The sequence below is a fragment of the Rhinichthys klamathensis genome, unplaced genomic scaffold (genome assembly GCF_029890125.1).
Source record: "Rhinichthys klamathensis goyatoka isolate OS25496 unplaced genomic scaffold, OSU_Roscu_1.1 h1tg000558l_1, whole genome shotgun sequence".
NCBI classification, from domain to species: Eukaryota; Metazoa; Chordata; class Actinopteri; order Cypriniformes; family Leuciscidae; genus Rhinichthys; species Rhinichthys klamathensis.
This window is the reverse complement of record NW_026607026.1, coordinates 986,548-1,008,801: the sequence shown is the minus strand read 5'-3', so window position 1 is coordinate 1,008,801 and position 22,254 is coordinate 986,548. Positions and strand designations below refer to the sequence as shown.

Below are 22,254 nucleotides of genomic sequence, written 5' to 3'. Positions count from 1 at the left end.
CTTGGAGAGGAGAACACAAGTCTACTAGATTGCTGTTCCCGCAATTCACTCTCATTGTGTTTTTTCTCTCTCTTTTCGTGACCAGAAGGATAGTTCCGCTTAACTTTCTCATCGATGTCGTAAACTTTGATTGACGCGCTTTGACACGAGGGGGAGGCGGGGCCCTACGCAACTTGCGTAGTGTGCGTGTAGTAGGGCTGATCGGCTCTCTATGGCTCTGACGGACACTTGGCATTGTTCAGTCAGTGTCTGAATTTCTACTGACATCTAGCTGTAGTTTCATGTAATCACATTTCAGTTTTTTTTTCAAACACGCTGTACTAGAGGCCTGCATTTCAGCCCGAGCCCGACGGGCCCCGACTTATTTACGCTTCTAGGGCCGGGCTTCGGGCCAATTTTCACGTCATAGTTCACACGCGGGCCGGGCCTCGGGCCTGTTTTAGGCTTATCTTTTTTTATAGCCTATTTTAGACATTAATTAAAATAAAATATGAGAAGATGACGATTGAAAAGCAAACATAGAAAGACGTTTTATAACCTATCACACTGACATGACTGACACATGACAGTCTGCTCACGCACACGCACAGGTTTCCCGGCGGCGCGATCTGAGATTCGTGCGACCGGCTCGTTCTGTGTTTAGTGTCCCGGTGGCGAGCGTGACTTCAGCGCAGCTGGAAAAAGTACGACTGGATTAAAACCTTCCACTGTGGATGCTGTGCTTTTTCTTCACGATGCTCTGAGACTGTTCTTAGCCATGTTAGGAGGTTGTTTTTTGTTTGATTGGACTTTATTTTCATGAGTCTGTTGAAAACTATTGGAAATAAGAATGGCCATGTTCTGTAGTGAAGACTTGATTTTTGAGGTAAGATAACCTGCATGTTTGTTTTTAATGTAATTTATTTGATTTGTTTAGATTGCATTCTCTGTATTGTATTGTAAACTCATTTAGTTTGCGAGCGCTGTTGCGACTGAGCAGCAGAGCAGTTTGCCTCAGCTTTTCAAAAATGACAATAAACGTTTAAACAAACGTTAACTGTCTGTGTGATATGCTTAAGTTGTTTTATATATATGGATTGTATTGTAGCCAAGTAAAGTGTTGATTTGAGAGGCTATAAATGGATCAAACATGTTTAACTCACTGTCGGCTGCTTGGTCGTCATAAAAAAAAAAAAACATTTTTCTAAATTAACTTTATAAAGAAATGAAAATAAACTTACTGGTAAATACTTTGCCATTGAGAAGAAAAAAATATCTGTTTTACTGACTGCAACATAGGGCAGGCTGTGAATTTTTTTTTTTTTTTTTTTTTTTTACGGGCTCGGGTCGGACTCGGGCTGATCATTCTAATGAGCTGTCGGACACGGGCCGGGCTAGGGCCTGAGCGTCTCGGGCCAGGGCCGGGCTAGGGCCTAGATTTGAGGCCCGTGCAGGGCTCTACGCTGTACTTCTCGCATTTAACCACAAGGCTTTGCTCTCTCACCTTTACCAGACAGACAGTTTAGAAATAAAATCTTCATGGTAACTCAGAAACGCCTATTTGAGCTTCTTTTTACGTTTCTTTATTGGAATGACAAATACCTTTTTTAATGCCAAACGCTTGCAGAGTTCAATTTAAAAATGTAAAATAAATAAAGCAAAAAGTAAAGTAACGTAAAATTGACGGTGCATATGTAGAAATATTAACAAAGAAGCCTAAGTAATATTTACAATTATAAATGAAGGAACAACCCTGGTGTCTGGCTGCAGTTCCCTTTCGTCCGCCAGGCGGCGCTGTTCAGCATCTGTTCACACGAGAGAAGTTTTCCTGGCTGTGTGTTTGTAGATCGACAGCACAAAGCTCTCAGATCGCATTCACCATGTCCGTGTGTCCTCTCCGGACTCATATCTCTGTGTTATGTTTTTAAAGAGATCTCTGGGGTGGAAATAAACCTGTCTGGATGAAATTGATGAAGAGGCGACCTACTGGATGAAGAGGAGGAGCCGCATACACGTACACCCAAACACACGGAGACAAACGAGCAGCCACATTTATTAACTTATCAAAGATGAGAAGCTTCATTCAGCACAACACGCACACATCAAGGTAAGTTTACCGGCTGTTTTTATTATTTCATTTATTCGAGTCGTTTTCGACTCCGCGGCGGCGAACAGAAACTTTCCGGGTGGCTGGAAGTGAAAAGGCTTTTGTTTCAAAACCACAAGCAACATTTCTGATCAAAGTAACTTAAATATTTTCTCGAAAAAATAGCGGTTAATGTAGAAAGTAACTCAAAGGCACATTAATGAACGATAAAAGTACGTTCGCAGCGAAAGGGCTCGATATAAAGCGAACTTCCCGGATTGCGCCTTTGTTAGATTGATACAATGTAACCTTTAATCTTTGATTTCCCGCTTTGTTGTGGTGTTTCATTGTACATAAATCTGAACTCTTGTTTAATATTTCTCAATGATGTATACAATCTGTGCTTCGTGAATGAATTCAATGGATATAAACCCTTTTGGGATCTCAGGTTGAACCTCTTACTTGTTGCATTGTGCTTCATTGTGTTTTTCATATGTCAGAATTCTGACCCACAATGGGGTTTGTTGCTAATACTATTTATGTTCACATTTAAGTTTAGTCACAAAGCTTCAAGTGTTTGCATATTAGCATCATAAAGTAATAATAATCCAATGCAAAGCCCTGTAAATCATTATTGTTTTTGGAAAAACCAATGGGATGGTCTGGTCATCCCTGTCTGGACTTTAGGATTGGCCTTTTTCTTCAACTATGACTGACTTCTATCCTCCTACTGTCTGTGTTGAACAGCCATGGAAATAACCCATCATCACCAAGAACAGAAGCTTGACAGGAAGCGAGAGAAATTTTTGCGTGTCATGTGTTAGTGTTATTTTTGTTTGTGAATGAGAAAACGCCTCAAAGCAAACGAAGATCTGTACATGTTCAATGTACGAGTCTTAGAATTGAACAACCTTTAAACATGTCATGAAATCAGAATGTACTTTTTCAATCAGTCTCTGATTGGCCATTGCGTTCACACACTCAACATATATGTCTCTGATTGGCCATTGCGTTCATACACTCAACATATACGTCTCTGATTGACCATTGTGTTCATACACTCAACATACGTCTCTGATTGACCATTGTGTTCATACACTCAACATACGTCTCTGATTGGCCATTGCGTTCACACACTCAACATATAAGTCTCTGATTGGCCATTGCGTTCATACGCTCAACATACGTCTCTGATTGACCATTGTGTTCATACACTCAACATACGTCTCTGATTGACCATTGTGTTCACACGCTCAACATACGTCTCTGTTTGGCCATTTGCGTTCACACGCTCAACATATGTCTCTAAATGGCCATTTGCGTTCACACGCTCAACATATGTCTCTGATTGGCCATTGCGTTTACACACTCAACATATATGTGTCTGATTGGCCATTTGCGTTCACACGCTCAACATATGTGTCTGATTGGCCATTGCGTTCATACGCTCAACATATGTGTCTGATTGGCCATTTGCGTTCACACGCTCAACATATGTCTCTGATTGGCCATTTGCGTTCACACGCTCAACATATGTCTCTGATTGGCCATTGCGTTCACACGCTCAACATACGTCTCTGATTGGCCATTGCGTTCATACGCTCAACATATGTCTCTGATTGGCCATTGCGTTCATACACTCAACATACGTCTCTGATTGGCCATTGCGTTCACACGCTCAACATACGTCTCTGATTGGCCATTGCATTCACACACACTCAACATATAAGTCTCTGATTGGCCATTGCGTCCACACACTCAACATATATGTCTCTGATTGGCCATTGCGTTCACACACTCAACATATATGTCTCTGATTGGCCATTTGCGTTCACACGCTCAACATACGTCTCTGATTGGCCATTGCGTTCACACGCTCAACATACGTCTCTGATTGGCCATTGCGTTCACACGCTCAACATACGTCTCTGATTGGCCATTGCGTTCACACGCTCAACATACGTCTCTGATTGGCCATTGCGTTCACACGCTCAACATACGTCTCTGATTGGCCATTGCGTCCACACACTCAACATATATGTCTCTGATTGGCCATTGCGTTCACACACTCAACATATATGTCTCTGATTGGCCATTTGCGTTCACACGCTCAACATACGTCTCTGATTGGCCATTGCGTTCACACGCTCAACATATGTCTCTGATTGGCCATTGCGTCCACACACTCAACATATGTCTCTGATTGGCCATTTGCGTTCACACGCTCAACATACGTCTCTGATTGGCCATTGCGTTCACACGCTCAACATACGTCTCTGATTGGCTATTGGGTTCACACGCTCAACATACGTCTCTGATTGGCCATTTGCGTTCACACGCTCAACATATGTCTCTGATTGGCCATTTGCGTTCACACGCTCAACATATGTCTCTGATTGGCCATTGCGTTCACACGCTCAACATACGTCTCTGATTGGCCATTGGGTTCCGTTCATACGCTCAACATATGTCTCTGATTGGCCATTGCGTTCATACACTCAACATACGTCTCAGATTGGCCATTGCGTTCACACGCTCAACATATGTCTCTGATTGGCCATTGCGTTCACACGCTCAACATACGTCTCTATTTTGGCCATTGCGTTCACACACTCAACATATAAGTCTCTGATTGGCCATTGCGTTCATACGCTCAACATATGTCTCTGATTGGCCATTGCGTCCACACACTCAACATATATGTCTCTGATTGGCCATTGCGTTCACACACTCAACATATATGTCTCTGATTGGCCATTGTGTTCACACACTCAACATATGTATCTGATTGGCCATCGCGTTCACACACTCAACATATGTCTCTGATTGGCCATTTGTGTTCACACGCTCAACATGTATTTCTCTGATTGGCCATTGCGTTCATACGCTCAACATATGTCTCTGATTGGCCATTGCGTTCACACACTCAACATATGTATCTGATTGGCCATTTGCGTTCACACGCTCAACATATGTGTCTGATTGGCCATTTGTGTTCACACGCTCAACATGTATTTCTCTGATTGGCCATTGCGTTCACGCGCTCAACATATATATATATATATCAACATAATATGATTGGCCATTGCTCCTGTGTGTATCTGTGTCAGCACTCGGTAACTCTGTTTTTGAAGCGTTGATCATTGTAGCCAATCACAGACATTTATGTTGCGTGCTTGAAGAACACAATGGCCAATCACAGACATTTATGTTGCGTGCCTGAACACAATGGCCAATCAGAGACATATATGTTGCGTTCCTGAACACAATGGCCAACCAGAGACATATATATGTTGAGCTTGTGAACACAACAATCATAGTTGTTTAAGAATCCATTCAACAGTACTCAAAATGCTAGAGGGAAATGCTGGTATCGTCACATTTTTAAATTTCATATCCGACTTGGTACCGAAGTCTGTACTTTTGACAACACTAATATGTGCATGTCCCTCTAAATAAAAATGTTTGTCTTTATATTAATCCCAAAATACTGGCTAATATTTGGCCATTTTGAGAGGATCTACATAAGCCGATAACCGCACCTTTGTTTTGTGTTGACTTTAATGATTTGTACTTTATGTAACGTGACAGTGAACAGCATAATAGAGGGGGTGGTTCATATTGAGAAACTCTTCAGTGACTAGGAGACGTGAACAGGAAGTTGATATGCTGATGAATGTCGACGTAGTCATAGGAAATTCAGGTTGCCAGGAGTGTTATACGGCTGGGTGTCCCTGCCCTATTTACTCTGTCTCACTCTCTTTTTTTTTTTCAGTCTCTATGTTAAAGGGTTATTGTGAAGTTGAGAGGGCGGCCCACAAAGCTTTTTTGTTGCACCATATGTGCACTGACGTATTGAAAGGGAACCACTGAATGAGAGACCTGGAAGTAGGGCTGGGCAGTATCTCTGTTCAAATATCACAATATTTTTCAGCATTAAATATTTAATATATAACTCAGTAGTTGTATTTTGCTCTAAAATGGCTTAAATATAGTTTTTTTTTCATCAACCAAATGAGTCATCCTTTTTAAACACACAATTGTTGCAAAAGGGCACTTTTTTTTAACTAAATTAACAAACTGAAGAATTATGTTTGTTTATTTATTAATTTACTTTAAATGCACTAATATAATAACTACAGTATTATTTTTACATATTTTAACTAAAACTTTGATGTAGCCTAAAAAAAGCAAGCTTTCAGCTGTCAAATATTTTGAAATAAAATGTTTTTTTGCTTAAATATATATATATATATCTTTTTGTCAGCTTATCATCATTTCAAAGTACAAACAGTCTCAATTTTTTCAGTTTTTTAAAGAATATTTAACCATAAACGAACCACAGTATATTTTCCAGAATGCTTCTATTTTTAATAAAACCTTTATGAAAAATGCTAAGCTGAGATCTCGTGCAATTTTTGCTAAATATTTGATGCATTGGAGTTTTGAATCGATTGACTTCTGAGAATCAATTACTCACAGAAATTAATCTAACACTAGTTTAGCTACTTAAGTTTATTAAAATTACTTTCCTCTTATCATTCTCTCTAGTTGTGAGATAAGGAAGGATTGAAAAATTTGGCTGCGTATTTGGGAAATCAAATTATTGCAATATTAATGATCTTGTTTTATATCTTTACTTGCATGCAAACTATGTGAATACCTACCTTATATTAGTTTTTTTTTCCCTGTAATGCATGAACATGAAGCCATTGGTGATATATAAACCAGTGGCTTCATATTCATCCATCATAGCCCAGTAATGAGTATTGACGAGCAGATGGCAAGAATTAGATATCCATTTTCTCCATGAGGTTCACAAAGAAGCCGCCTTCCTCTCGAAAATCTGCAAGACTTGCAGATGGCAGTGGAATGCTTCCCTAATTTAGTGAAACATCCATCGTGGTCCGGTCACTCATCTGTTTCACTGTGGTAAAGACAGGCTTTTAATCTAGAAGTTGCCCCAAAGTGGCCTGACAGCAATGCATTATGGGTGTGTCGGTTTTTGGAGGGGGGTTTGAGAAGGAGAGATAAAAGCTTTCAAGCATCAAGCAAACTTTGCGGTGCACACTCGAGATGACGCACACGTGGTAGGAGCGGACGGAAATTGTTAAAGCTAAGCTTGGACGGTCTTGCTAGCAGTTTCTCCTCGTCCAATCCAAGTTTATAAATAACCCTAATTATAGAGCACATGAAGAAATGAGTCTAGCCGACACACATTCGGTCTCTGTTTTTGTATTAACCCCTTCTAAACAGCGTTAGCCTGACATTTCTGACTGTTTAGGTCAGCTGAATAACGAGCGTTTATTGTCTAACCTTTAGTCAGAGAGACAATGTGCTCATACTGTCCCGGAGATGAATGGGAGTCTGCATTTGCGCTGGTGTCAGCGGGTTGGTAACGGTGTGGTTTTGATGTTGGACTGTGTATTGATCTCATGCAGGAAGCGTGTGCCTGAGTGGAAAGTGGCCGGAGAGGTTGGAGAGCCAGAGACTTCATAAAACACCCCCTCAGTCAGTCGAGTACGAGTAGAGCTCATTAACCGTGGCTGTTAGCGTCGACACACAGCTGTGAGATTTCTGTTGACTTTTGCTTGATTATCGACGCCGTTTGTTTAGTAAACGGGCAGACATTGCGCCATTCTCCTCTTCATTTGATGTAAACACGCCGCTGGAGGTTTAAGCCCGCGAAACGGGCCATCGATTAACACGATGACCTCATGTGTGAACGGCCATAAAATAAATCAGACGAAAATATGTTGTGTTGAAGACCTAGCCTACATTTTTTTCCATTGTGACATTATTTTCACGACACTTATGCAAATGTCCCCCAAATTCAAACGTGTATAATGCATGCTATTATTATTATTGTAGCCAGGTTAAAATACTATTATTTTTCTTAATGCATCCTTATTACAGTTTTTCTCAAATGCTAAAACACATTTCACAAACGTTTCCTCCATGTTCCCCAATGTCTAAACACAACACCCTTTTCTAAAGCTACATAAACACAACCACACCTTCTCACTTCAAAACTCAAACTTTCACACCAAAAGAGCAGCTCGAAGCTTTCAAAAATGTAAACACTATACACATCATTACACACTACAGCAAAACAATTGAAAACACAATGCTCAATTTGTGAGAAGGTTCTTTGTTTCATAACTGCCAATGCATATTTTTAGAAACTTTACAGTAATGGATCTTCTTAGATCTCTGCAGAGGATTAGGCATTTAGATTTGTGAGTTTCATATGAAGAGTATAAATTCTGCATGTACACTACTGTAACACAACTCAATGCAAAAACAGAATCTATTGCACACAACAGTACTCTTGAAAACATGATCAGGGTGTGAAGTTTTTTATTTACTTTATTCACACCACACACACACCACAATCACTGTGCGGCATCGGGCCACATCACAGGCTATATTGTCTCTTGCCAGGCACCGTGGGAAAAACGCCCTGGAATGGCGAATCCATCCTTCGAAGGCCTCCACTGGGATGTCAACACAGGCCAGCTCCATTGCCCTTAGGAGGTTCTCTCTAGTGTATGGTTGTCTGTCATAAACCTTCCATCTCCACGATGAGAAGAACTCCTCTATAGGGTTCAGGAAAGGGGAGTAGGGTGGCAGACAGACGTTTAAAAAGTGGTTACTGTTGGTGGTGAACCACTCTCTGATTTGGTTTGTTCTGTGAAAGCGTACATTGTCCCAAATGATCACATAAATGCTCCTCTAGGAAGGTGAGGAGACGTTGGGTGTTGTAAGACCCAAGGACAGCATGCCGGTGGACAAGCCCCTCCAAACCCATGGCCGCACAAAGAGTAATATTACCCCCCCCGTTGGCCAGGAACCTCAGTGATGGCTCTTTGGCCAATGATGTTACGGCCTCTTTGCCTTCGTTTCTGCAGGTTGAAGCCAGCCTAATCCAGGAAGAGGTACTCATGAGGTCTAGCCATCGCGTCCAACTGTAATATCCTCTGTGAAAATGTGAAAGTGCACAGGTGTTCAGAACAACAGTCAATCAGGTAGCACAGTATTGTCCAGAAGTACTGTAGGCCACTGAGCAACACAGTATGTCCACTAACTGTACTGTGAACATGGATGTATACTTACTTGCACATACTTGTAACGTAGGTCTTTGTGTCGCGCAGAGTTGCGCTCAAAGGGAACCCTATAGACCTGTTTCATCCGCATCTTTTGGCGCCGGAGAACTCGGTCTATTGTGGCCAAGCTGACATCATCAATGCTCTCAAAGTTGACATTATCGGCAATGACTTTGTCTCTGATCTCCCGGAGTCTAATGAGGTTGTTCTCACGAACCATATCCACAATGAGGGTTTCTTGTGCCACTGTAAATATGGCAACCCTCCCACCTCTATGTGGCATTCTTTCAACTCTAAAGAAAGAAACATGTGTTGACAATACCTGTTGTGTTGTCTGAATGCCCTGATAATGGTGGCCACGGTGAACCTACTCAGGTTTGGACGGACTCTTAGTCCTGCTTCAGCCATTGTCATGCCATGGACAATGACATGGTCAATGACTGTTGCTCGCATCTCGTCCGTAATGATGGTGCGAGGTTGTCTTGCTCTCCCTCCTGGACCTTCTCCTCTTCCTCGTTGGCCTGCTCCTCTTCTTCCATGGCCAGCTCTTCTCCCTCCTCTGACTCGAATTCCTCTTCCCCTGACTCTGCCTTCATCCATTGTGTTTGTTTGTAATCTTCAGCAAACTGTGCACTCTGAACTTGCTTTTATACATGTGGTCACAGCATTAGCAACAAGTGTCTTCAATTTTGAGTCGTTGTGTGTAATGAATGACGCCAGGTGTGTTCATTGTGTTCAAATATTGCTGACTGTGGCAAGCATTTTGCATCACATGAGCTTTCATTTGAGAATATGAGCAGAGTTCTTTTGCAACTTGTGTTTTAGCAAGGAAAAATGTGTTAAGATTTATGAGAACGGAGGATTGTGTTTTGTGAATTGTGTCTTCATGTGAAATGTGTTTATGATATTGGAAAATGATGGCTAGATTTAGTAAATGTGTTTAGACAACTGGTCATTTGATTTAGAGGATTGGCTTTTGTGTTTTAGCATTTGAGAAAAACTGTAATCTTCTTACTAATAAAATGTATTATTTACATTGTAAAGCGAAATTGCAAATATTCATGATGGTACTTGTTATATTGAATATTTTGTTGATTTAAATCTGTCACAATAAGTATTTTTTTCACAATGTTAATGATACATTTTGGGGTAAATTTGTATGATTGTCATGCATGTAATGCACAATATATATATATATATATATATATATATATATATATATATATATATATATATATATATAGCTATTTATATGGTCCTTAAATAGGCTTTTTAATTTTTTTGGATAAAATGAGACCCCTAAAGTTTGGGGTCATGTGTTTATTTTTATTAGAAATTAGTACTTTTATTCAGCATGGATGCATTAAATCAATCAAAAGTCATTTATAATGTTACCAAAGATCTACCGGTATATTTCAAAAAAGTGCTGTTGAACTTTCTATTAATACATTTTTTAAAAATCCAAAGAAAAATGTTCACGGTTTCCACAAAAATATGAAGCTGCACAACTGTTTTCAACATTGATGATAATTTAGACATGTTTTTGTTTTTTCTTTGAGCAGCAAATCAGCATATTAGAATGATTTCTGAAGGATCATGTGACACTGGAGTAATGATACTGAAAATTCAGCTTTGCATCACTGGAATAAATTGTGTTTTACAATATATAACAATAATAAACAGTTATTTTACATTGTAATAATATTTTACAATATTACTGTTCTTACAATAGCTGAGCATAACAGACCTCTTTAAAAATCCATAAAAGCATAAAAAAAATCGTACCCACCCCGATAATATAAGTAAATTGTTTTTATGTTTATTAGTTTCTTGATGTTTGTGCAGCCGAGGAAAAAACATCAACCCTCGCCCTCAGTGAAAATAAGAGAGTTTTTGGCTCTCCTGTAGTCGGGTTCCCATGCTGAACGCCACACAGGCAAAAGTAAGTCATCGAGGCGAGGCTGCCGGTGACGTGACATTCCTTCTGGATATGCCAGCTAATCCCAGAGCTCGTGTAATGACTGCGAGCGCCCGACCAACAGAAACATTCAGTGATCGGCAAGCACTTAAAGAGCCAAACGGAGTCTGGGGCCGTAATATCGGGAGATTTAGGAGGAGCAGTTAATGTCTTCAAGATGTTTTCAGAGCGAAGCACATGACATGATGCAGCTTTGGCTTCTGTTTGACCACTTTTTAAAGACTAATTGGTGTTGTTGTCGAAAACAGCACTGACCTGTACTTTAGGTTGAGTATTTGGCTGCAAAATGCACGCATATACTTGTGTTTTCTGTAGATTTAAGACTTTAAAATTTAATCAAAGTAAGCAATTATTAAAGAAGACCTATTCTGCTTTTTTCCATGTTCAACTTTCTTTACTGACTAATGTTACTGTTTGAGCATTAAAAAGCCACTCCAAAGGGTGTCAATCTCTATATCAGTGTCAGTGTTTCTGAACTCCCCGAAACGCCTCCATTGTAGTCTTGAGTTTTTAGTCTTACGGGAACGAACACGTCACAATATTCCTCATTTAAATAATTCATAGGGGCGGGGCCTGGTTGAGTTAGTTAGTAGTGTGTTGAAACTTGCGGTTATGGTTAGGGGCGGGACATTTCCCAAACACGCTCAAAGCGCTCGACCAATCACAACACACTGCTCCAGTCGACCAATCAGAGCACAGTGTGCTTTTCAGAAGGAGGGGCTTCATAGAGACGGGAAGTAAACAGAGCGTTACTGACAGACTGGGAAGAGAGGAGCTGCAACAATGGAGAATATGGGGGAAATAATCAACATTCAAGCATGAAAACTAGTTAAAGCCCAGAAACAACATCATGTTCGACTCGTTTATATGAGCTATTCCTTGACTTTCTTTCCACCTCTTCCATGTTTTTTCACATGAGATGCACGTTCTGCTTTCTTTGGATCATAATCAGCAATTCCCCTTGGACAGAGGTGACCTTTAGGATCAAAAATGTAAGCTTATCTCGGTTTGACGTCATGCCGGTTCATATGGAGTCTGTATATCTGGCTGCTCCTCATTAACTATCTGCCCTTTTTTTGTCAGTATTGTATGCAGTGTTTTTGCCCTGCAGCGCTTAGGAGGCCCGTGTTTTCTCAGGCACGTCCAGGAGACTGTTTGCATGCAAATGGCACATAGTGCGCGTGTCGATCGGATACGACATGATTTGATAACATTCAAAACAGTCATTATATCCGAGTCGTCATACTCTGCACAAAGAGTCATTTTGAGTCATTTACATCTCAAAAGAAAGATTAAGTGTGAAGTTTCTTTCTTTTTTAAAATGCTTTGCAATTTAAAGATTTTTTGGGCTCTACTAGATCAGGTTTTCATGCTTGAATCTTGATTATTTTCCTCATATTCTCCATTGTTGCAGCTCCTCTCTTCCCAGTCTGTCAGTAATGCTCTGGGGTGCGTTTCCCAAAACCATAGTTGCTAAATAAGTTAGCAACTTTGTTGGTTGCAATGCAATTTCCCATTATAACAGGTTAGCAACTATGGTTTTGGGAAACGCACCCCTGTTTAGTTCCTGTCTCTATGAAGCCCCTCCTTCTGAAAAGTACACTGTGCTCTGATTGGCCGGCTGGAGCAGTGTGTTGTTATTGGTCAAGCGCTTCGATCGTGTTTGTTAAATGTCCCGCCCCTTAACATAACCGCTAGTTTCAAGTTCTAGTTTGAGGTTTAAATACGTTCTCATATTGCACTAATTTGTTTGACTGACCAATGGCAAACAGTTGAAGTATATGGAGGACATGCAATTTTAATTGGTAAAAATGCACAAAAATCACCTTTTAGTAAAGTCGGCTTGAAACAGTAGTTGCGATTCTTTTCTTCTCTATTGTGACGTACATTCAAGTGAAACAGCATCTGGAACAAGAGCAAATGTAGGACGGGGCTTGATTTTGTCCGTGGGGAATAGATCGGATGTTTGTGGTTTGCTATTGGTGGATCTCATGTGATTGACAGGTTGCCCCGCCCTCATCATCAGAGAAGAGAAGAAAAGAGATCCTGCAAGAGGGAAGGGAAGTTATTCTGATTCAAGTTTACGAGGCACATGAATTTAAAACAATAATGATGAAGTGAACGGATTAATCATGTATAATAAATACTGCAATATTCCTTAAAAAAAAACAAGAATTGTCAAATTTTCTTTCATGGTGACAAAGTATCCATGCATTCGTCATTTTGGATGTGCAAACATGTATAACTCTAGCTCAAGTTACATAAGAGTCAATAAAACTGTAGTTTAAAGCTTTATTAAAGAGTGATTTGTATCACTGTAGCCTCTCTCTGGATATCTGGTGCTTTTGGAGATAGTAGGGTTTCTTTGTCTCCAGTAAGTGCTTGTTCCTGTGGTGGGATAGGATGGTGAAACTAAAGCTGGAGCACATGTGCGTCTGCAGGAGGTCCAGGCCGTTGAGATTGTGTCCCGCTGTGGAAACTACTGCCGATGTTTTATTGAGCTCCACTCAGACTGGAGTTGATTTCTCCCAGGACCCACTACTGCCTCTTTACATTACATGACCTTGCTTTAATGAAACTGAAGCTTTAGCTGGGCTAAAATGGGCTTTCAGATTTTTATTTCTTCATTTGATTTTAGGCCCAGTTTTACCAAACAGGGCAAATTAACGTGAGAGCGCATTCCCAAAAAAAGCCGATGGGATTGGGAAGTCCTGCGCTTGATCTACTGAAGACGCGGAAATTAAAGGACACAGACGCAGCCGGATCATTTCCATAATGATCAACACAATCCACCAAGTTCAGCGCAAATTAGCGTCACCTTGCATGATTCATTTAAATACTCTCCTCCCATAAATTCGACGTCTGTAAGGAAAACTCCTACAAATGCGTATGCCATAAGGTCAGCTGGAAAAATAACCCTGTCCATGTCTCTTCAGCTCAAAGTTTTCACAGCGTGTCTTTAGTAAATCCTGACAGTAGTTTTTTAACGGCAAAAAATAAATAAATTAATGCACATTTGACCCTTTTGTTGTGCCACTATTACTATTGTTACTACTTTTACTGTCTGAGATTTGTACAAAGCTTGTACACGAGAACTTGCAACGCTAAGATCATTGATTTAATTTCCAGATAATACATGAACTGCTTATAATCAATATCGTGTTTTCTGGAAAATAAGTTGCACCTTGTTGTAAGTCACTCCGCAAAAAAAGTACATTGTTCAGAGTCAGTGTTACTTAAGTTTTAGCACCAAAACAAATAAAAAATCCCAGACTTGCACTGAAGATGCGATTTGAGTCATATCTAGAGACCTGTGGGTGTATTCTTGACTTTTTGCATATTCCGTCTGTCTGATTGAAAATCATTCAGCGTAGGCCTGAACCAGAAGGAAACGTCTAGCAGACGAGACCGTCATCCGTAGGGAAGCCCGTGTCTTTCGCCCTCCCACGCGTCTGCTAAAAGACTTGCTTCCTAAATGGAGGTGATATTAAAACAAAAGCCCTGTTTCTGTTTCAGCCGCACATTCCTCTTCAATGGGCCTTTTCATTCAGAACGTCTCCAGCTGCATCTGTGCTCCATAAAGAACCTGTGACTGATTTACCTCATGGGTTTTTCTCTTTTCTCTCTCCCGGGAGCTCGGCCAACTTGCATGTATCTCTATCCGTAGGAAGTGTTGAAGGAGGCCGAAACGTGAGGAGCTGAAGAATCGACCCTTCTGGCGAATCACAAATCTCTCCCGTTGCCTTCCTGAAAAGAGGCCAAAAGTTTTGTTTTCCGTGCCAGTCAGTTGAGCTTCCTCTGAGAAAACCGTTCGAGGGATGATCCTGGTGATCTTTTGAAAAAAGAAGTAACGCTTTGGTGATGATTTTTACTGTTCGCTTTTGACTGTGTCTTGCCATTTTTTTTTTTTTTTTTTGCTTGTTCTCATTCTCAACCATGTCAATGATTTCAGGTCATTGGGCTTTGTTACAAGCTCTTGACTTAAGTTTTTGATTTATCTTTTCGAGATAAGATATATTTACTTGAGAAGCAACACTGCATAATAGGCCGTGAGACAGAGGGTTGATTGGTACCATTTCGAGGGATTAAACCGCATGGTGAATTTTGTGTAGGTATATGACCCTGTATTTGAAAAATGTGTGATAGCATTAGATTCAAGGTAGTTTTTGGTTACGGAGGACGATTTTCAAACATATGTCAAGAAAAAGGATAAATTAATTTATCTTTAAATAAATTTAATACATTTAATATATTTTTTATAAAAATTATATACAATTTTATAAAAATTGTATAATAAAAAAATTATCATTTTTTAAAATAAAATTTTAAAGTTGTAAAAGGATACATTTTTCTCTCTTGTAGTCACTGAACACCTTGAGGTAGGATGATATAAGTGTTGATTTCTAATGAAAGCTACCATGGATCGGATGCTATCACACATTTTCCAACACTAGAGATGTGTACCTTCATGAAAATCAAAAAGAAATTTAATCCCTCAAAATGGTACCGGTAGCCCAAATTTGGGGTCCCGTCTCATGGAGTATAAGATATTAAGACTTGCCTTTCATAGTTTGAATTATGAAAATAAGTGTAGGTTGTTTTCGACAGATTTTTTAACTTGTTTTTAGCCTGTTTATATTTAAAAGAAGTGAGAAAATGACAATCTATGAAAACTAGTCATAATACTTGCTTCTAAAGTTAATTTGTTTTGTTTTAAGGACTCTTTAGATATTCTAACTGAAAATCAAGAAAAAAATGCTTACTTTTTTTGCAAGCTATATGGTGTAAAATGGAAATAATGGTTGCATTGTAAATATCTGATCAAGAAGTCATGTCAACATATGTTTTTATAGTACTTTAACTCATATTTTTTTTTTAGCAATTTCAACTTTTTTGTTATACGAGATTCAACTTGAAGTTAAGTCATTTTAATATAGTTTAAGTTAAATTTGACTTATAAAGCCAATTTGATGATACTAGAAGCAACTAAACAAGTTTTTCAGTTGAAATTGGTGGACATTTTAAAAATGTATTAAAACATATAATTTTTTAAATGTCCAGAATTATTAGAAATGACTGTTTTGCCTTATATTTAGGTGTAATGTATACTTTTTTTAAAGTGTTGTGCCATTAGCTTAGCAACATGCTAACATCAGACTGTTGGAGTCAGTTTGCGTTATTTGTATGTCACATGATCTATTTAGAATGTTCAAAATATGTTCAGCTTCCGTTAGAATGTTCCCTTTGTAGGTTGTAGACTAGCAAGGCAGCTCACTAGGTTGTTTTGCATTATGCATAGCTTTTTAGATGCATGTTAAATACCATAGGATTTTTTTTTTTTTTTAGTTTTAAAGCTCAAAAGCCAATCCGCTATGAGGTGAATCATAACACTAAAAAACTTTGATATGAAGCAAAAAAAAAAAAATTTTGTCCAGTGGCCACAAAAATTTTTATTGTCCAGTGGCCACAAAAAAAGTGCAGGAATGCAAAACATTTTTGGGTTCAACCCTTCATCAGTGTCATGTGTTACCAAGCGTACACCTGCGGTCATTTAAAAACTTATTACCGGAATCCATGTAACATACCGGAGTCTGATTTGATCCCATATACAAATCAATAGTCTACATCATTGTATATACTGTACATATCACAACAATCCTCTATTCAAATTTTTTTTATATGAATATACATATACTCCTTCCCATTATTGAATATCACAAAAGATTATTCTCATCATCCCTACACGTCACACGATTAGACAAAAATCCATTTATGAATGGATGGAATGTAAATGGATTTTTTAACAAAAATGTCTATATCGTTTGGGCTTGAATGAGGAATATACTCTGTAGGGACGTGCACTTTTGCACTTTATTTGTGGCCTCCATGGACAATAAAATCCCGTGGGCTTTTTGGCCCATATTCGTGTGTGGATCTCTTTTTTCTTATTTTTGATTTCCTTTTGGATCTAGGCACTGCAAGAAGACATCACTCATCAGTTTGGGACTAATTTTTGGCGCTACGCCTTTCCATCCTCTTGTTTAGAATTATAAAAATATTTTTAGTTTGCAAAAGTTTATTGCAAAATATGCATATATATTCAAATATTTGATTATTTTGAGAGCTTCATGAGTGCTTCATGGGAGTGGGTGGAGCTAACGATATGATTTTTCTGTACAGCATCATGGGTAGTGCAGTTTTTCAACACCAAATCCACTGTTAAACAAGATTATTTTAAAACTAAGATGAAATAATGCTGGCTAAAGGCTTCAACAAAACCAAATACTATGGATTAACAACGTCGTAGCTCACAGTAAGGCTGTCTTTAAAGTTTATAAGTTATCGACTTTCTCTGAAACATGACCGAGATATATTAACTCTACTCTTTCCCTTGATGGTGTTGCATGTTAGTTATTTTTCCCTTCTCCCTCTGGTCTCAATTTCTGCTTTGAGAAGAGTTAACCTGGTTTGGCTTTTCTATTTCAGACCAGCTCAAAATGAGGCGTAATGATGATGCTGTTTTTGTGGTCCCAGGCTTTATGCATGCCTTGGGGTTTTATTGATTCTGGTTATGGTGAACAGCCAAGTTAGGAGGATGGCCTACTTTCACCCATCTGAGAAACGTTTAGACAGTTTCACTGTTTATTTTACAGACATTTAGGTTCACATTTAGCCATTGTTTACCAGCAAATTCAGCTAGTATTTATTTTTTCATTTACTTTACAAAACAGGAAATATAACGAATAAAAAAAAGCACACTTTGGGCTAGTTTATTGACCCCCTCATGGTTTGATTTGATCTTAGATAAAAAATGTTAGTCTCAGTGGATGCACCACTATGACAAGCCATCAGAAAATACATCCATTCATTCGCAAGGATTTTCCAGATTAACTTAATTTTGCTCAATACAAGGTGACAGCTGTTTAAGACACTTGGCTCTCGTCTTTCCAGGAAATAACTTGTATCCGTAAATTTACAATTATAACAAGCGTACAGTGTTCTGCATCGTTTGTTCCGCCGCATAGAAATAACTCTGCCAAGCCAAAATTCAGTAATCTGAAAATTAAATAAATGGTGTTGGATAAGCTTAGATTGGTAGGTCAGATTTTGGTTCTTCAAGAAGCCTTTGGGAGCATGTGGCCTTGTAAAGCATTCGCAAAACATTGTACTTCTGTAATGTGACTTATTTCTGAGTGAATGCCGAACAGGACTTGATTTCCATGGAGATTTCCATATGAAAACATGAAAATGTATTGCATTGTGTGCAGTAAGAAAGTAAATGGTGTCCATTTTGATTTCACATCGACTTATTTGAGAGATACCCCTTTATGTTGCTATGCAGGGATGCATTTGCTATGACGATATTGACACCTATGATGTAGCAGCTGTGGCTTTGTACTGTATATTTATAGAGATGTGCTGTGTATTGCTAGCTTGGATGAGGGGGCAGATTCACGGCAACACACAGACTATAACCGTGACCACAGTTTCCTGTGAGACTCTTTGCTATACAGATACAATTTCCACTCGTGATCAGAGTTTATTGCAGGGACACGCTTTAGGGAGATTAAATAAAGGAACTGTTTAGTCTGAGTCAGATGCCATGAATAATCAGGTCAGATGGAGAGCTGCAGGCCTGACAAATAAGGGATGGGGCGATAGGTTCATCCAAATAATGGTAATGGCATCTTATCTCCGTTTAATTAAATCCAGAAGCTTGTTTACAAATGATTGATCTAATCGAGATGAATGAGACTTGCTGGAACTTGTTTCAAAGCAGAAAGTGGAATGTTAAATAGAAACAAAGTAGGCCAGTACATAATGTAGGACTGCAATTACTAATCAATAAAATCACTTAAAATGGTTGTTGACAAATGACATTGTTGGTTGGTTGGTTGGCTCTGTGTGCTGTCAAGGACAACCTTCGTCAATAAATGTTGCTTTTCTGTAGTGTGAACATCTGTACAAATAACATAAAAGTTTGTAAATGTGTGCTTAGAGACACACATATATTTACAAACTTTTATGTTAGATGCGATTGATCGCGAATCGATTTGATAGCACTAAACAATATACATTTGAAAAATGGCCACAGGGTGTTCTGCAAATATTCAATGTAGTTGAGAGGTGTTTTAATGCCAGTCTGTTGCTTATTTTACTGTAATCATATTTGTATGTTTATGTACTCAAAGTAAAGTGATTATTTTGCAGAATGCTTAATCAAAGAAATAATTGATTAATCACTCATGTTAGTTGTTAGTCGCAGGCCTAATTCCTTGCATCCTCTTTTCCAGGTGCTAGATGGTGGTTGCGAAGGCAGTACGTAATGCTGAAGGGGCTCGTCCTGAGTCAGAATGAGTGTCAAAGATGGCGATGGGACGACTAGCCAAGATGGAAAGGCCTACGATCTTCAGATATACCCCCGACTGGCTCGAGAGACGGCGTCGTGCTGTACAGTCAGAGTCACCAAGGAGGCCACCGCAGCTACCGTCATCCAAGATGTGGCAGCGGTCCTCGGACTGGACGCCAGCAAGCGATATGTCTTGGCGGAGGTGAAGGAGTGTGGCGGGGAGGAGTGGGTGCTGGAATCGACCGATATTCCAGTGCACAGGGTCCTTCTCTGGCCGAGGAAAGCCCAGGAACAGCATTCTCGGAACGAGGGGTTTTACTTTCTCCTGCAGGAGCGAAACTGTGATGGCTCCATCCGCTATGTGCACCTGCCCGCCGTGGCAAATGAGCAGGAGGCCAAGCGACTGGTTGCTCGGGGTTTCCTCCCACCAAAGCAGGAGGACTTTGAGGACCTCTGCAACCTTCCGGTCCTCAGTGAGGACAGCATCTTGGATAACCTTCGCAATCGCTTTCAAAAGAAGAAGATCTACACGTACGCTGGCAGCATTCTCGTTGCCATCAACCCCTTTAAGTTCTTGCCCATTTACAACCCCAAATACGTCAAAATGTACGAAAACCACCAGTTGGGCAAGCTGGAACCCCATATTTTCGCCATTGCCGATGTGGCCTACTATGCCATGTTGCGCAAGCACGTCAACCAGTGTATCGTTATCTCAGGAGAGAGTGGATCGGGCAAAACGCAAAGCACTAACTTCCTCATTCACTGCTTGACGGCCCTCAGTCAGAAGGGTTATGCAAGCGGCGTGGAACGAACCATCTTGGGTGCAGGACCTGTGCTTGAGGTAAGATTATCAACACCTTGATACGAATGGGGTTTGGTTGCATGTTTCACAACATTCGTAAGGGAATTCTGCCAACCAATCAGATGTTATGTTCTAGTGTATTGGAAGGGTAAAATAAGTCAATTGGTGGGTTTGTCAACCCCCAAAAATAATAATAGCATGTAAGAATCACACATTTGATCGTCAATGTTGGGTTTTCTTGTGAAGTATTTTATCTTTATTTAAGCATTATGCATCAGATTTATGCATGACTTTGAACCCTTGGAGACTCACTTCCACAAAATTTCTCTTTGGTTGAAATTGGAGTGTGTGGAAAAGCACGGTATGTTGAACATTCGCAAGGCAGGCCTACAATAATTAAATTGGGGATCAGAAGATTTGTTTGAGGATTTGGGGATGTTGGATGGTTGAAAACTGTTTCTAAAGGTCGTCTTACATTTCACTCTGTGCAGACTTTAAGCTCAAGCCTCTTGAGTTTTAAAAACTTTCACATGTTTTGTTGTAAGGTATTAAAAGGGTGAAGAAAAACGAAGTCAGTTGATGGGTTTGCCGTTTGTAGTTGTCAACCTTAGGACTTGCCAACCCCTTAAAATGGTAGGGACATGTAATAACTCTAAATTTGATTGCCAAAGTTGGGTGTTTGTGTAGTATTTGTATGCATTTAGTGCATGATTTTGAATCCTTGTAAACTTGTTTCTAAAAAATGGCTTTTTGGTTGGAATTATAGGCTCTAGAAAAGCACTCTACTTTGAACAATGCTTTGTAACAACCATAATGACAGCTTACCCACAGGTCTCTCAGTCTTCACTGTAAACTGTAACTCTTTAGATCAGTTATTTACAGTGTGCTTTCTTACAAGCCTGTGCTTGAAACGTGGGGTCGCAACTTGCCTTACTTTCATATCTCATGTTGCAGTACCGGCAAACCTACATCTTGAGGCTTTCCTCAGGGGGCTGTGTCTCATGCAGTTCTTGTTGTTTTGTCTCTTGCTGTAAAATTATTGCTTGGTCCCATAAACCTGTTCAAGCACATTCTGTTATTTTGCAAAATTTCAGCAGAACCCCTTCCCCATCCCTGATCTCATGGCGGTTTATGGTAGTGGTAACCCTTGCTTTGTGCGAAACTCTCGCAAAGAGTGCATTTGGAGAAAGGTTAGAGTAATGTCATGAAATATTCAAAGCACAAGGGTTATCGTCTAGAGGCTTTATTCAGATTATATTGTAAAATTGGAATATCCGGATTTAGGTCTGCATGATATTGAAGAAAAATGTGATATGCGATAACTTGTTAAATTATGCGATATTCGATGTGCAATATGATAATGCTTTTAAGTGTGTAAAATAAATTTAAATTAAACTTATCACATTCTTTTTGTGAGAAGGATCCCTGCAATTTCTGAAATCGAACAGCAGTGTTTTATTGTAGCTTAGCTACATAAAAAGTAAATGTAATTTTAATGTCAAATGTAAACCAGGGGGTTTAGGGTTTCAAGTAGGCCTATATTAGGTTAACTTAACAGAAATTGAATAATCAAATGTAAAAAAAAAAAAACTGCTTAGTCTTTTAATATACACTGATTCTTATTAAAGATACAAAAGTTATTCAGTCAAGAGCAGTGTGATCAGCCATTGTGATATGCATATTGCAATATTTCAATAGATTGTGCAGCCCTATCCAGATATCACCCTTGCATGTGAAGTTATCTATCAGGCAATTTATTAGGTACAAAACCAACCCACGTGGCTTCCGAGATTCACATCTCTTCTTTGTACTTCAGAAAGTTTTCTGTACACAACATGATATCATGTGAAACCTTTTGGTGTTTGTTTCTTATCTCAGCCCCCTTATATCAGAGCAAAGTTCACTCGCGTAGCAAGTCCTGGAAGAGATGAAAGGGGGCAAGTTTTGTGTTGA

General features: G+C 39.4%; 1 protein-coding gene across 19 annotated transcripts in view; it reads left to right on the top strand.

Annotated features, from left to right (window-relative positions):
- The first annotated feature begins 1,792 nt into the window (after positions 1-1,792).
- Positions 1,793-22,254, top strand: part of LOC130073766 (unconventional myosin-IXb) — a 59,605-nt gene continuing 39,143 nt past the window's right edge. For 10 of the 19 annotated variants that reach the window (XM_056239363.1, XM_056239355.1, XM_056239357.1 and 7 more), the window contains exons 1-2: positions 1,793-2,086; positions 19,444-20,340. In XM_056239363.1, the coding sequence (XP_056095338.1) occupies positions 19,504-20,340 (837 nt within the window). In that variant the 5' untranslated portion in view covers positions 1,793-2,086; positions 19,444-19,503. The remainder of the gene's footprint in view (positions 2,087-19,443; positions 20,341-22,254) is intronic. The other 9 variants (XM_056239352.1, XM_056239348.1, XM_056239366.1 and 6 more) reach the window with 1 other exon arrangement.